Source organism: Chrysemys picta, chromosome 7, assembly GCF_011386835.1.
Source record: "Chrysemys picta bellii isolate R12L10 chromosome 7, ASM1138683v2, whole genome shotgun sequence".
Classification (NCBI taxonomy): Eukaryota; Metazoa; Chordata; order Testudines; family Emydidae; genus Chrysemys; species Chrysemys picta.
In genome coordinates, this window is record NC_088797.1 from 21970894 (window position 1) to 21985878 (window position 14985).

Genomic DNA, 14985 nt, shown 5'->3' on the forward strand with positions numbered 1-14985 from the left:
GGATTTTAATTTCCTAATTTATACCTTCAGGCTCTTTCTAACCTAAGAGAGTCATGTTTAAAGTGCTGGTTCCTGGAGTTCTGCGTGACATTGTTACCTCTTGCTAGGATTCCCCTCCACTATGAAGATATCAAACTTAATTATATTATGGTTACTGTTACTTAATCCCTAGTGTACAGTGGCATTAACAGCAGGGCCGGCTCTAGCGTTTTTGCCGCCCCAAGCAGAAAAAAAAAAATAAAAAAGCTGCAATCGCAAGCGGCGGCAGCTCTACTGCCGCTTCATTCTACAGCGGCAATTCGGCAGCAGGTCCTTCGCTCCGAGAGGGAGTGACGGCCCCGCCGCCGAACGGCCGGACGTGCCGCCCACCCTGCTTGCTAGCCTGGTGCCTGGAGCCGGCCCTGATTAACAAAGACTGGCTGGCCAAACTCTATATAAAACGTACAGCAGCTAGAACACAAGCAGTAGGGAACCTAAACTAGAACAGAGTTAAACACAGTTCTGGCATGTGTTAGCCTTGCCTACCCTAGTCACTTTCAATTCCAATTCCCCTCCGTTCAGCAATATTTCCTTGGCAAGTCCAGGAGTCAGACTGGGACAATAAATGAGTAATTCTATTCTCCTGAACTCCACTTGCGGCCTGAGCTTCTCCCATTCATGATGCCAGAATGAGACCCAGATGGTACAAACCATGTTATCTACATTGTCATATCAGGCCTATCACTGTGATCATAGAAATTTAGGGTTGGAAGGGACCTCAAGAGGTCATCTAGTCCACCCCCGCAAGCGGAGGCAGGATTATGTATCACTAGACTATTTCTGACTGACGTCTGTCTGACCTATTCTTAAAAATCTCCAATGATGGGGATTCCACAACCTTCCTAGAAAGCCTGTTCCAGTGTTTAACCATCTTTATAGATAGAAAGATTTTTCTAATATCTAACCTTAATCTTCCTTGCTGCAAATTAAGCTGATTACTGATCTCTGACTGTCCCTCTCTTTCCTCGCATGCTTTGATCAGCAGTGAAACAGTTAGCAGCCTTGAAATGTAAATGATCACGATTAGGTGTTAGAACTAATAATACCCTTTGAAATGAATATGGGAAGCTGAAACCTCTCCCAGAGCTAACTTTCCAAGCAGTCTGCAGACTCAGACACCACTGCACTAGTTTGCACTTGTCGTTATGAAGAACAACCTTCAGAACAGGAAGCAAGTGCTAGAGAGAAGATAATGAAAGCTGAGATTCTAGAGATGAGATACCTCCAGCAGCAAAACTTACTGGCTCAATGAATCACGGCAAACTGGCCCAGTTGGATCCCTGGTGTTGCCAAAGCACACAAAAGAGCCCGAGCTCTCTGCTGTGCATGTGAGAGAGGCGCATTCTGCCCAATGTCAGGCTGTACTGCGTGTTTGAGGTTTTATCCTGAAGTGTCCATTTGTCATTACTGTCTGTTCCCGATGCAGTGGCAGGTTGCTCGGCAGCATGCTGCCATCTGTGCAGTCTCTCTCCTGCTTCCCACCGTCAGGCATTTTTAATTCCTCGTCACTTATCAACTAAAAAGCTTTCATCACTCCTGATAACTGGAGGAAATCTCCCTCACACCCTCCCTTAAACTTTAGGCATTGGGGCAGACAGCAACTCCCCTATCGCACCTGTTCCGCAACCAACCAAACCGGGCTGGAAACTATTTATGTTGGAGACACAATACAGACCCAAATGCAGGCGCAGAGCCCCCAGCAGCTCAGCCACCATGTTATCCATGACTAATTCACCAGCAATTTCTCCTGCCTCCTCCAAGTGGTGGAGCCAGGTGCCACATGAGTGGAGACAAACTCAGCAAAGACCTCAAGTCAGGCAAAAAAAACCCTACCCCGAGGGATTGGGTTCATTGGCAGCAACCACCTGGAGGCAGACTAGCAGCGTTGCCAGTCACACTCCCTCCCTCCTTGCCTCCTAAGGGTCTCGGAGCATTATGATGATGATTTATTATTTGTATTACTGTAGCTCCTAGGAGCCCGAGCCATAGACCAGGGCCCCACTGTGCTAGGTGCTGTACAAACAGATCCCTCCCCCAAGGAGCTCATAGTCATGAAACGATCCATGTCCATGGTCTTCCCTAGAACCTCTAAGGGGGCCACAATGGGCTGGGGTGCATCATGGCTGTAGGTCCCCCACCTAGAGAAAGAGCAGTGAGGTCTGCAGACAATGAGGATCACCCTAATAAACACAAAGCCTTGCAGAAAGAGAGGTGGAGTGAGCAGCATTGAGTAGGGGACTGAGGCCAGAGTCTCCACTCATGGCCTGCTGCCCCCGCTAGGTGACGGCACAGCTGGGCTACTTTCCTTCCAATTCTGGGGTCATTTGTGAATTTGCTCACTGTTGAATTTACACAGAGAAACACCTGATACAGGAGCGCCAGGTGGCAGTGCAGGGGGGTGTTTGAGGTTAGTGAGTCAAGGAAGTCTCTGGATACCACAGGAGAGTCACCAGGCCATATGGACAGAAGGCTATAGTGAGTAGAAAGCGTCACTCCTGAAATCCCAGCTAGGACACAATCAGCTCTACAGAGCCCAGTCCGAGAACCTGTGGATCACAACATCAGGAGACAGTTTCCTGTTAGCCAGTTTAGAAGCGGGCAGCTCAAGTCCCCATGGCATTCTTCCTGCTGTCCCAGGGCCTGGTCCAAGCCTAGCGAAGCAACAGGAGTCTTTCCATCGTGTCTGATGGGGTGGCATCGTTCCTCATTCACCTTCACTCGCTCTTATTCCCAGGCACAGAGTGCACCTCGCCATTATATTGGTAGGTGCATGGCCTGGGGCACAAATCCACTCACTTCTCTCATCTCTAGCTTAGAGCACTGAGAGACGGGAAGGTAGAAAATAAAACAAGAATCCATAGAGGGTAGATAAGCCTGATCGGAGAAATAAGTAGAGAGCGGGAAGGAAGGAAGGAAGATGCAGGGTGAAGGTGGCCAAAGGTGCTCCCCGAAAGCGAGCGAAAGGAAGAGGCAGGTGTTTGACGTGAGCAGTCTGGGCTCTTTCATGCGAGGTGCTAGGAGGAAGCCATGCTGGTGGGGAGCACTGCCTGGAGCAGTGATTTCTACACAAGCTGGCCCTGGAGGAAGGATATGGAGCAAACCATGGGGAGGTGAGGGGAGGAGGGGGCAAGTTCTATTACGAGCACACACAGAACAAGAGAGATTCACTGGAAAGGAAAATTATATACATGATCTGTGCTGATGGAAACAGCATCTGCATACGCATAGCAGCTCCCTCTGACTTCCTAAGATCCCCCGAGCTACTTTTAAGACTGTATCTCGGGATGAAAGATACATCCTTAGAAATATTAGATTCCATTATAGCCTACACTTGGAGTGGCAGCAGAGAGGGAGGGGGGTTGCATTGCAAGCGCCTTGTGCTTTGCTTCCATTAATCTGCAGAACACACTGATGGGGGGTGGTGTGAGGGGGCCTGTGCTAGTGGGAGTCATCAGTGGGTTGATGGCATTCCCCCCCACAGAACCCCACGAGTTTGGGCAGTCTCCTGCTAGTCTGTGGCAGACGTCTGTCCATGTCACCAAACTGCCAGCCCTCTTCGTACTCACCAGGGTACAAGAGAGACCTAGGACTGGCAGAGCAAGGAGCGCTGCAGGCTGGCTCTCACCTCCCTTACACCCACGCCACTCTCTTTCTCAACCCAACCCGCCTCTGTGGATGCCTCTTTGAACTCACCTCCACCTTCTTTCGTGCTGCCCCATATCTGGAACTCCCTCCTGACCCTGCTCACTACACCCCCTCCCTCCCATTCTCGGAGTCCCTCCTGAAAAGTCGCAGCTTCAAGGAGGCCTTTCAACCAAAGCCTTAGATTTAAAAAAAGAAACCTCAAGATGTGCACATTATTCTCCCAGGGAACTTATCGAGCTTGCCCTTGTCCTCCCTACACCGCTGGGTCCCCCCAGCTCCTCATGTTGTTGTCGGTTTAACTCAGGCCCTGATTCTGCATCCCTTACGCCAAACAAGTAGCATAACAGTCCCATTGGAGGCAGTAGGATTGCTCACACAAGTAAATGCTACTCACTGGGAGTAAAAGTTGCAGAATCGGGCCCTTAAGTTATACGATCTGCAGGACGGGGACATGATCTGTACTTGTTTTGTAAAGCACCAAGCGCATCTGAATTGCAGGGCACAGGCAGAACCATGTGGGAAGTCTGGGCTGGGGACAGCAGGGGGACCAAAGGTCTGGACAGCGGGGCATGAGCAGAGCTAGGAGAGTTTGCACAATGCCTGTCCATACTACACCTGGCTCTAGCAAGTACCAACAGCCGACACTTTCCTGAGGAACACAATTAGTTTTAAGCTATAGAAGAAAGAAGGAAAAAGGCAACAGTGGGGCGAGGAGCCTGGAAGAGCCTGTGCAGTGAGCAGGGGCTGCAGTGATTCACATGTTAGCAGCGAGCCCAGCCCCTGCCTTCCTTACACTGCCACGCAGCACCCGGCCCCTGAAGCAATGCATTAAAATCCCATTTGCCTAATGGAGACTTATAACAAAAGCCTGACCTGTGAGACAGGGCTGCTCTATTCAACCGCAGCAGCATTCACATGCCTAAAGTTAGAAGGACGCCCGACTGCAGCTGTGGTAGAGTTACAGTGCTCGGCCATTTCTGTATTGTTTGGGCCTCTTGTTTGTGATGCTCTCAAAGAAGCTTAATAAATAAAATGTATTTTCCTGCCTCCCCATCGGACAAACATCAACTCCGGCCCCCCTCTCCCTTTCCCCCAGGGCTAGTGGAGCAGAAACGAAACCAGCTTCCTTTGCTTCGCTTCCTTCTTTGTGCACCAGTATCACCCCAGACGTTGCCCTCGTTCTGGGCATAGGGTTTATGGGCAGTCTGCTGCCACACAGCCAACAGGGGGAGCTCAGAAGACAAGGCCGGTGTGGTGCAGGCTCCAAGAAAGAACAGCTTTGCTGGGAGATATTAGGGGGTTCAGTTATTGACCACTGATGGTGCTTAGGGCCACCATTGTCACCACCTGAGGGCAGAGCTCTGGGCCTCCTTGTTTTCTATGCCAGCACCTGATGGCATTAATGTCTCGCATAAGAGAATTACACAGAGGATGGGTGTGTCTGAGCCCAGGCGTGATTTCCCCAATCCAAACTGCCATCCCACTTCCATCAACCAAGTTCTTCACTGTGACTTTCCAAAATCCTGCCATCCATCCAGATCAGGTACCCGATCACCATTTGACCTTTTATGGGACCAGCTTCTGTTGGTGAGAGAGACAAGCTTCTGAGCTTACACAGAACTTGACTCTCTCACCAACAGAAGTTGGTGCCATAAAAGAGATTAGACCTTGTCTGTCTAATATCCTGGGACCGACATGGCTACAACAACGCTCCCTATGCCATTTGACCTTCTCCGTTCCCCTATGCCAATGGGAGGAGTTGGTTTCCATGCTAGTGGGGCTGCTGCTTTGTAATGGATTCATCTCTGCACAGGTGCCTATGTGAGTCTGAACAAATGTCTATTAAAACCCAAATGTTCTGCACAGTTTATCGAAATGAAGAAACTGAGGAACTAGCCCCCATGTCCCTTAAACCTCCCCCCAGAGTCCCTCCGGTTCTGGCTCAAGCCTTCAGAGAGAAGCCGCAATGGAAGCTCTGACCCAGAGATTCCAAAGCCCCCCCTCCCCCCCCAAAGAAATACTTGGAACAAATCTGTTTGGGTTGTCCACAAGGGAGGTTTCTTTCACCCTCCTCTGAAGCAGCTGGGGCTGGGCACTAACGGAGTCAGGACACTGGACTGGATGGTGCCCGTAGCCTCTGTTTGCTAGAGGCTGGGAATGGGCGACAGGGGATGGATCACTTGATGATTACCTGTTCTGTTCATTCCCTCCGGGGCACCTGGCATTGGCCACTGTCGGTAGACAGGATACTGGGCTAGATGGACCTTTGGTCTGACCCAGTCCAGCAGTCCCTATATTCCTACAGGCCAGCCCTCCTGCCAGTACCTTCCCGCTCTCATATCTATTATTTTCCCCCTCCTAGACGTCCAAGTTCAGAGGAGTTCTCCCTTCAGAAGCGTGTTCCTATATTGAGCTCGCTCTCTCACTCTCTCTCTCGCTGGAATTCCCAACTCACTTTCAAGGCAGATTTCTCACTCATCTACCTAGCCAGAGAACAGTCTCTATTCAAGTCGATAAGGGAACCTAGCATTATGTCTTTATCTCTAAAGAGGACTCAATTTCCTGTAGAAGACCTTGACGAGGGAGTTAACGCTTACAAGGAGGGCCATGTCATCTGCATACGTTTGGACACAGAATGACTAATTGGGTTATCAAAGCAGCTGGAGTAGCCTTTAAACAGCGTGCACCTGATCGGGACAGAAAACCCTCAAGGGGCAGGGCTAGCAGGGAAGGAACCTACACTAGGTTCTCCCTGGGGAGATTCCTATCCAATCATCCCATCACAGGGGGGAGAGTTTGCACCCCAGACCTAAAGACCAGCCCGCATGGACAGCCCCAAACCCAGTGGATTCACATGAATTCCAGGGCCAGTGGGAGACCCCTACTGTCGGTATGGGGGTCTGTGTCTCCGCATCAGCTCTTGGTCTCCACTGCTCCACGAAGCATGGCTCAAATATAGGTGTGCTGACAGGGCTCCCACAGTTGATGACTGCCCCAGAGGACCCCCCCCCCCCCATACACACACTTTAAGGAGAATCCCCACAGCAGAGGAAAGACCCCAGAAACAGAATCCAGCCTGGGGCTCTACATTTTGTTACTCTGTGCTCTACAAAGCTGATATATGTCTCCCATCAGCCCAGCTCTTCTCCATGAACGGATCCCACCGCCCATAGAGTCTCCTCCTCGTGATCCAGGATAAGGGAGGAGAAAACGTTGTCAGAGAAGTCACTAAATCCCTTTTCCATGGCGAAATGTGCATGGTACTAGGGAGTGCAACAGGGCCCGGCGTTACTCTGTATGTTCTCAGCCAAAGATTTTGTGAAAACACGGCCGTGGGCTCAGGACAGCTTGCTCTAGCCTCAGACTTCACACTAAGAGCACTAACTAGCTACCCCTTAACTACCTCAAAGGCCTCCCCCAGGCATTTCAGGGAAAGCTCAGCCTTATCTAGTCACTATACATAGAACCGCAGACGCCCCCAGCACATGGAACAAGTACATAGTCAAACACTCTGTGCTAATCTAGGTTTAACAAACAGGAGCCCGGGTCGTCTTGTCGCAGCTTTTTCTGAAAGGATAGAGCGTCTGCTAGATGTCACATAGGACTGGCCTTGAAAAATCAGCTGTGGGGCAACCTTGTCAACAGTCAACAGCACTTTAGTGAGAATTGGATAATCTGTATTGAGAGGTGCTATAGGCCTCCAATTCCTAGTGTCACGGTGATTCCTCTCTCTGTAAAGCAGAGCGAGGAGAGAATCGTTGCGAGGCTCTGTCACGGCTCTCCCCTCTCAAAGCAGTTTGGAAAATATTGACAAGGTCAAAACAGATTAACTCATGGGGGCATTTATAAAAGAGAGTTCTAACCCCCTCCTCCTCCCGTCTCGGATTTACCAGGAGGACTCCAAGCCTCTCCCAATTCCTGTTTGTTAATTGGAGCATGGAAATCCAGAGCTTCCCAAAAGGGGCCATTACTGAGAATCCCCCACCTGTCTCCTTGTCAGTGTCCTTCCCTTGCAAGAGGTTACTACGGAAATCAGGAATAAGGTGCATTATCTTTGTCGCTAACACAAACTGACTTGTTTTCAAGCAAACCTAGCTAGTTTCTATTTTAATTCAAGCCCGATGATGCTCAGGACAAGGTCTGCTTTCCTGGTGACGCTGTAATGCGGCAGTTATACTGGAAACAAGGGCTCTGATTCCCACCTGCACCTTGCAAGAGGCCCAGCTCCGGATGGCAGTGGGCTAAACTCTAAGCCCAGACCTCGGCACATGTTACAGTAGCACTACTGGCTGTTCTACCTTACGGCAACTTCCCACAGCTACATACAGGCTGCTCTGCAGCCCAGAATAGCTGGAACACTCGCACAAGCCTTCCAGCCCCAACAGGCCTCTTCCCACCCTGACCCACTCCATAGCATACTCCTGTGCCACAGATTGTGTGGGGACGGTGACACTGGACCATTATGCCTGCCCTACGCCACCAAGGGAGTGCCTGCACCAGAGGAAATTACAAGAGAAAGAGGATTGAATGACGTTCAGATGTGGGATCAAGATCTCACCTCCTCCTTGAAGGGAGTTGTGACAAGATTTTCAAGGGATTTTGGTGCCCGACTTGAGACACCTTAGAGGGCCTGATTTTCATCCACCCTACAAAAATCAGGCCCTTTTATGGCCTCTAAAGTTGGGCACCGTAAAACACTAACCATTTATGAAAATTGTAGCCGGCATCAGGAGATTTAGGTTGTAAATGCTGGAAAGGAATGTAAGAGAGGGGGAGGAGAGGCAATTTACAAAAACCTAACACCAGTCGAAATGTTTTCATGGATTTTTTAAAAAGCTTTCAATATAAACAGCCTTTTGTGGTTGTTGATTTCAACATTCCCCTGGGCTATCAGAAAACCCAGCATGGCAGCACTACGCTGGAGAAACAGAAAACACAACCCACCAGAAATAGAAAGTGCAAGTGACCAGCCTGAGGTTTCCCTTCCCCCAAGCTGAGGAGGTCCAAAGAGTAAAACAAGCAGCAGCAAAGCGGAAAAGTAAAGGAGATTGCTTAAAATTCTTTCTGCTGTCGTCATCTGAGGTGATTAGCAGTAATACAGGGAAAGACTTTCTAAGCCCCCCAAGCAGAGCTCCCTATAACCAGGGAAAGGAGAAATGCCAGTGAAATCCATTAGAGATTTGGTTATGCTAATCTATCGGGGAGAGGAGCCCATGTCTAGGGTGCTGGTTGGAAGTACAAAGCCCTAAGATAACAAATCAGAGAGAAATAGGATAGAGTCCCCTTACGTTGTTCTCTCAAAGATACATTCACAGGAGAGACTTTTTAAACAAGTTATTTTTAGCTCATCTTTGACTATTGATGATTCATTTTCATTATGGTCACTTAAAAATAAAAAGGGGGGGGGTAACATGCTGTTCCCCTATCCAAGTCTCCCCTGCAGCCAGACCAAGATTCCCAGGGCCCTTTGAACATGCACAGAGAGCCCAGTTCATGCATGGCAACAGGAATCAAAGGCTCTCGACAATCTACAAATGGATTTTAGCTGCAAATTTTGTCGGTGCCTTTCCAGAGCTCTGCTGAGAACACACTGGGCCAGCATTTCCACTGGTGTAAATTGGTGGAACTTCATTTGACTTCCCTGTAGCTACTCCAATTTCAGCTGGCCCACAATTCTTCTATCTTTCTATAATGATTTGAAAATCTTCCAAACCTTTTAATCCTCAAGCAGAGGAATGATTCAACACTCAGGCCCTTGACTCCTGACCTAAGCGAAGCTGCCCAAATGTAAAAGTAAAACATAATACATGGTGATCAGAAAACTAGACAGTAAAAACATTAGCCTTGTGGAAAAGCACATTGTTCCTAATACAGAATTTATCAGGCTGACTTATAGATTTTCCTCTGCAAAATACGAAACCTGGATCCAAAAGGCTATTAACTCTGAAGAGATCCATTAAAGCCACCTGTCTGCAAATGGTATTTAAATGTATTGCATCACCCTGGATACTGTCATGTTCTTTGGCTATGACTTGACTGCAGGGCACACAATTAAAATTGCCTCCAAACTCTAAAATCCTTGACGTAAAGAAAATAATAAAAATGTTCAACAGCCTTGAACAAGGACTTTTCTATCAGCTCTAACCCAGAGCCCATAAATATTAATGCATCCATAATTAGCCTTTTTAAATAATGCATCCAAAATCAAACCTCAACCTGGTAATAAATCAGGCAGGGATTTTTGTTATGGGTTTTTATTTCTACGTCATGCCCATAAAATAAAATGCCACTTCGCTCAGCATCTCTCCCCTCTAGACCAAGACGATGGGCCCCCAATCTGGCCATGGTTGATGCCACTTGTAGTTAAAAGTCTTGTTTCTTTTACTGATTTATTTTTTTAAAATCACACCTGATTTTTAAATTTGCAAAATAATGTCATGCAACTTTCCCCAGCCCAAGCTGATCTCACATTACTGAAATCTCACGACATGAAGGGAGACAGAGCTCTTCTCTGGGGTCAAGGTGAGAGAGAAAGTCCAGTTTTAAAACTCTCTTTCCCCCTCGCTCTGCAAAGGAGAAAAGATCTGCTCTCTGAAGAAGCGGCAGGTAGTACCAAATTGCCAGACGTGGGACCGGCCTCACCTCCCCAACACAAAATACCCAGAGGGAGCATTCCTGTCTGTACATCACAGCCTCGACTATCCACCTCACAGTCCTGACTGCTCTGTTCTGATGCCCAGCCTTTATGCCCCAGAGGCCCTTCCCAATTCCGCTTGGATCCAGACATCTCCCTGGCAGATAGGTACAGATAGGTGTATTCAGGCTCTCCTGTTCACCAGCCGCCCCAGATGCTGAAGCCTGAATATTCACTGCAGGTTTCCAGGCAGCATTCTGGGACTCCCGCATCTCAACTGCGTTTTCCCTGATCAAAGTTGAAAACTCAGCTTGTTTGATGAATTGTCTTTGAAGAGGCTTTTTGTAGCAGAGCTCCAGGCTGCCCCTCTGATTTGGAGCTAAACTCTTCTGCAGGAAACTTTCCAACACACATTGCCAGACATTCACTCTGCTGGAATCATTGATCACCCTGTCTCTTGAATACAGGGTTTCTGGCAGAACAGAACCACTCACATTCTTGAGCTCTGAATTTTTTGCCCAAATACACCCCAGATTCTTCTCTAACTAAAGTTTGCATTCTACACTTATTGCCATACTATCTAAGCATGGGGTATATCACCCATCAGTGCATATCCCAATAGTCCACATATCCCACCCCTTATTTTATCACAAGCCTGGCTCAAAGACCCCCTAGATCCACATTTAAAGAAGGTTCCAAAGAGTCTGGATAGAAACCTAATCCACGGCTACTTCCACTTAGACAACTCCTGGGCAAACGCCCCACCATACGCAGGATGTTCCATGCAGCCTCGCAGGAACCTCCCAACCTGCCAGCCAACAGCCCTAGGAAACCGTCGGATTTCATGAGTTCTGCATAGCCAAGTCATTCCTGCCCTGCATGTTAACTGTTCGGAGGAGTAACAAGATGCTCAGCTCCTAAAAGAGGAGGTTGAGTCACAGGAATGGCTAAGGAGTGAAAATCCTAGTTTTCAAATGAGCTTCTGCTCTGAGCAGCGACTGTAGAAAAGAGGCACTGTAGGGCTCCATGTTTATTGTCTCACGCCTGCCTCCAGGTCCAAGCGCTTCGTTTACATGTAAAGAAACTGGCCGGGTGCGGGGGGCTATCTAACTGCCAGTCCTGCAAACCCAGCGTAGACTCAGAATGTCACACTTGTGGGCTCTTCCCTTCCTGGTTCTGCAGGCCAAGTTACACCTTCACAGACACCCTATTGTCTTGAGTGCCACCTGTGCAGCACGATGACCTTCCATGAGATTGCACAGGTGTGTCTGACTGGAACTTTGCAAACAGTTCTGTTGGAGAAGCAGCAGGAATGGACTCCCACTCCCGCTCTCTTAGCTGCACAACAAGGATGAGATGGATTTATAAAGCATGACTGTTTAGAGGTTTCCCCTGATCTCAAGGGCCTTGACCCAGTCCTTGCCCCCTCATTACACCAAACTTAAGGGGAAGACCAGATGGCTTAGATTGCCAACAATCCTACCCCAAATCCCAGTGAGCCATAGCACACAGATAGCACCCTCTGGGCCTGTCTACACACGTTTCTTAGGTGCATAGCTGGCATCTCTCCCTGCCTGCTTCTGCCTGTCTCCGTCTCTCATGCCCTACTCTGACCCCTCCCCAGAACGCACTCACGCAGCCCAGGTCACTTACGACTGATGGACGCTGCAGTTGTAGAAAATGAAATCCACAGCAGCAAACTTCTTCCCAGTCTCCTTGGACTTCAAGTAGAGCTTCACCACCCGCTTGTCGCCTGCAAGAGAACAAGGTGCATGCACTGTTCAGAGAGGGGCCACGGGCACAAAGGACACGGATCAGAGAGAGGCCTATGGAACGGAGCACGTGGCTCAGCAGCGAGCAAGCGTGTGGGGGTTGCCTGAGGCGCGAAATAACCCCAAATAGCGAACAAAATCACCCAGTTACTGAGATAAAAAGGAAGGGTTCTCCTTCAGGAAGCCTCCTGATTGGCTGGCAGGGCTCAGAGGACAGTACCCCTCCAGCTTCCTGCTCTGCGCGGTGCTGGCAGCTGGAGGGGGGGATCGGAGGCGCACACGCCCTGGGTTGTGTTATGGTAGCAGCAGGGTGCGGGGCTGAGGAGGGCCCCCAAACCAGATACTGGAACAGTCTAGGCCAGCAAAAGAGTCTGGTGGAGTCTGCTGCAAAATCAGCCTGTTTGGAGAATGCTCTAGTGCTAAGGAATGAGGTGCCACAGAGCCCTGTAGGGTACTGCAATGCTACACTGACAGTCAGGCGCTCGGGCCATCTACAGGCAGCTGTGCCCAAGAAGCGGGAGAGGGTGAGGGCAGAACACAATGAAGCATCTACCCCCTCCTTAGCTAAGTCTCCCCTCTCTTACCCACACAGCGTATGAACCAGCGCCTCCAGGAGCCGAGTTCTTGGCGGATTCCCCTGAGTGCCGCTATACAGGGACAGCCTCTCTGTGTAACAGGTCACTACACCATTTGGCCCAGAAGGAGGAGTGGCTAGGCCAAATCTGACTGGTGTTGTGACCCCTTGCCCCAAGTCACCGTGCCACTCACTGAAATTTGGCCTGCCACCCCCCTCGGCCCTCCCCAGCAGTGCCACTGGAATGTGCCCCTGACTCTATCCCTGAGACAAATGGCTGCCCAGTTACATGCACATTCAAATGCGCAGAGAACAGAAACAGTCTCTCCCACTGCTGCACGTCCAGCACCACAGCATCAGCACCGTTGGACACGGAAAAGACCTGCTAGCTCACCCAGCCATCTCCCCAGGGCCAACGCAGGACTGATCCTGACAGGGCATTCCCTCATGTCTGGTCCAGGCCAGCTTTAAATGCCCCCAAATGATTGGGCCTCTGCACTGCTCTCCTGAGGAGACTACAGCACTGCTAATTTCACCCACGGGGCAGGGATGGTGTGTGTGTGTGGCAATAGGGCGTGTCTGAATGCCCACACCCTGACCACATGTGTATTGACACACTTTACCCCTCTCCTCTATCTGGAGACAGAGAGGGGGGCTGTCACACACATTTAAGCTATAGATAGCTAGAAAGAGGCAGGGCTTTTAATGTAAGTTTAAAATATACAGCTGGGGATGGCTGAGCAGCCGTCAAACTATTCCAGACATTCATGCCTCCTCGCTGGCTTCAAGGTCTACATCACTACAGTAAGTGCAGAACTAAGTCATAAGGGGAAAGCCGATGGCCAGCCCAGCTCCTATCTGCATGTGGCTTCCATGAGAAAGTCCTGCAAGGTATGTCAGGCAGCCATTGTAAAGGTGACATGGACCAAGTGTGGTTCCTAAACTCACCCCTGCCCCTGGTGATGGGGATCACATCCTTTGCAGATGGAGAGCTACAGTAGATCCTCCCATCTTCAATGCGGCTCTCGGACTCCGTGAAATCTTCAAAAGAGCAGTTTACCCCAGCGGAGAGATCGGGGACATTCCAGGCCTGCAGAACCAGCTGGGGAAAGGAGGAAGAACTATCACACAGAGAATCAGCTAACAAGAGGAACTTGTTACTGATCAACCAGACCAAGCTCAGCCAACAGGCCAGGCCAGGAACAGTACCCACATGCTCCCTGAAATCCAGCAGGGGAGCCCGGCCCCCAGTCCGGAAGCAAACACTCGCTCATTCCTGAAAATTCCGGGGGCAAGGAAGGAGGTGAGATTCAGAGAGTGCAAGGCCAGAAGGGACCATTAGATCATCTAGTCTGACTTCCTGCATAGAATCATAGAAGATTAGGGTTAGAAGAGACCTCAGGAGGTCATCTAGACCAACCCCCTGCTCAAAGCAGGACCAACCCCAACTAAATCATCCCAGCCAGCGGCGGCTCCAGGCCCCAGCGCTCCAAGCGCATGCCTGGGGCAGCAAGCCTCGGGGGGCGCCCTGCCAGTCCCTGCGAGGACGGCAGTCAGGCAGCCTTCGGCGGCATGCCTGCGGGAGGTCCCCAGTCCCGCGGATTTGGCGGCATGCCTGCGGGGGGTCCGCCGGTTCCGCAGATTCGGTGGCAATTCGGCGGTGGGTACGCCGAAGCCGTGGGACCGGGGACCTCCTGCAGGCATGCTGCCAAATCCGCGGGACCGGAGACCTCCCGCAGGCATGCCGCCAAAGGCAGCCTGCCTGCCGTGCTTGGGGCGGCAAAAAAACTAGATCTTCCCCTGATCCCAGCCAAGGCTTTGTCAACCCGGGCCTTAAAAACCTATAAGGATGGAGATTCCACCACCTCCCTAGGTAACCCATTCCAGTGATTCACCCCCCTCCTAGTGAAATAGTGTTTCCTAATATCCATCCTAGACCTCCCCCACTGCAACTTGAGACCATTGCTCCTTGTTCTGTCATCTGCCACCACTGAGAACAGCCGAGCTCCATCCTCTTTGGAACCCCCCTTCAGGTAGTTGAAGGCTGCTATCAAATCCCCCCCTCAATGGTCTGCATAGCGCAGACCATTGCATTTCATCAAGGTACCTCTGCACTGAGTCCAATAACTTGTGTTTAGCTAAAGCACCTCTTACAAAAAGGCATTCAGTCCTGATCTGCAGACGTCAGGAGATGGAGAATCCACCACTTCCCTTGAGCGTCTATTCCAATTGTTAATCACCCTCACTGTTAGAAATGTATGCCTGATTCCTAATTTAAATTTATCTGGCTTTCACTGAAGCCATTGGTTGTTCTCATGCCT

At 50.1% G+C, this 14985-nt stretch overlaps 1 protein-coding gene across 5 annotated transcripts in view; it reads right to left on the reverse strand.

Moving 5' to 3' along the window:
• The window catches only part of PLXNA1 (plexin A1), a 284683-nt gene that overhangs the window by 119690 nt on the left and 150008 nt on the right, over window positions 1–14985 (reverse strand). For all 5 annotated transcript variants that reach the window (XM_042849837.2, XM_005288414.5, XM_005288413.5 and 2 more), the window contains exons 7-8: window positions 13613–13766; window positions 11972–12071 (exon numbers count right to left, since the gene is read on the reverse strand). In XM_042849837.2, the coding sequence (XP_042705771.2) occupies window positions 11972–12071; window positions 13613–13766 (254 nt within the window). The remainder of the gene's footprint in view (window positions 1–11971; window positions 12072–13612; window positions 13767–14985) is intronic.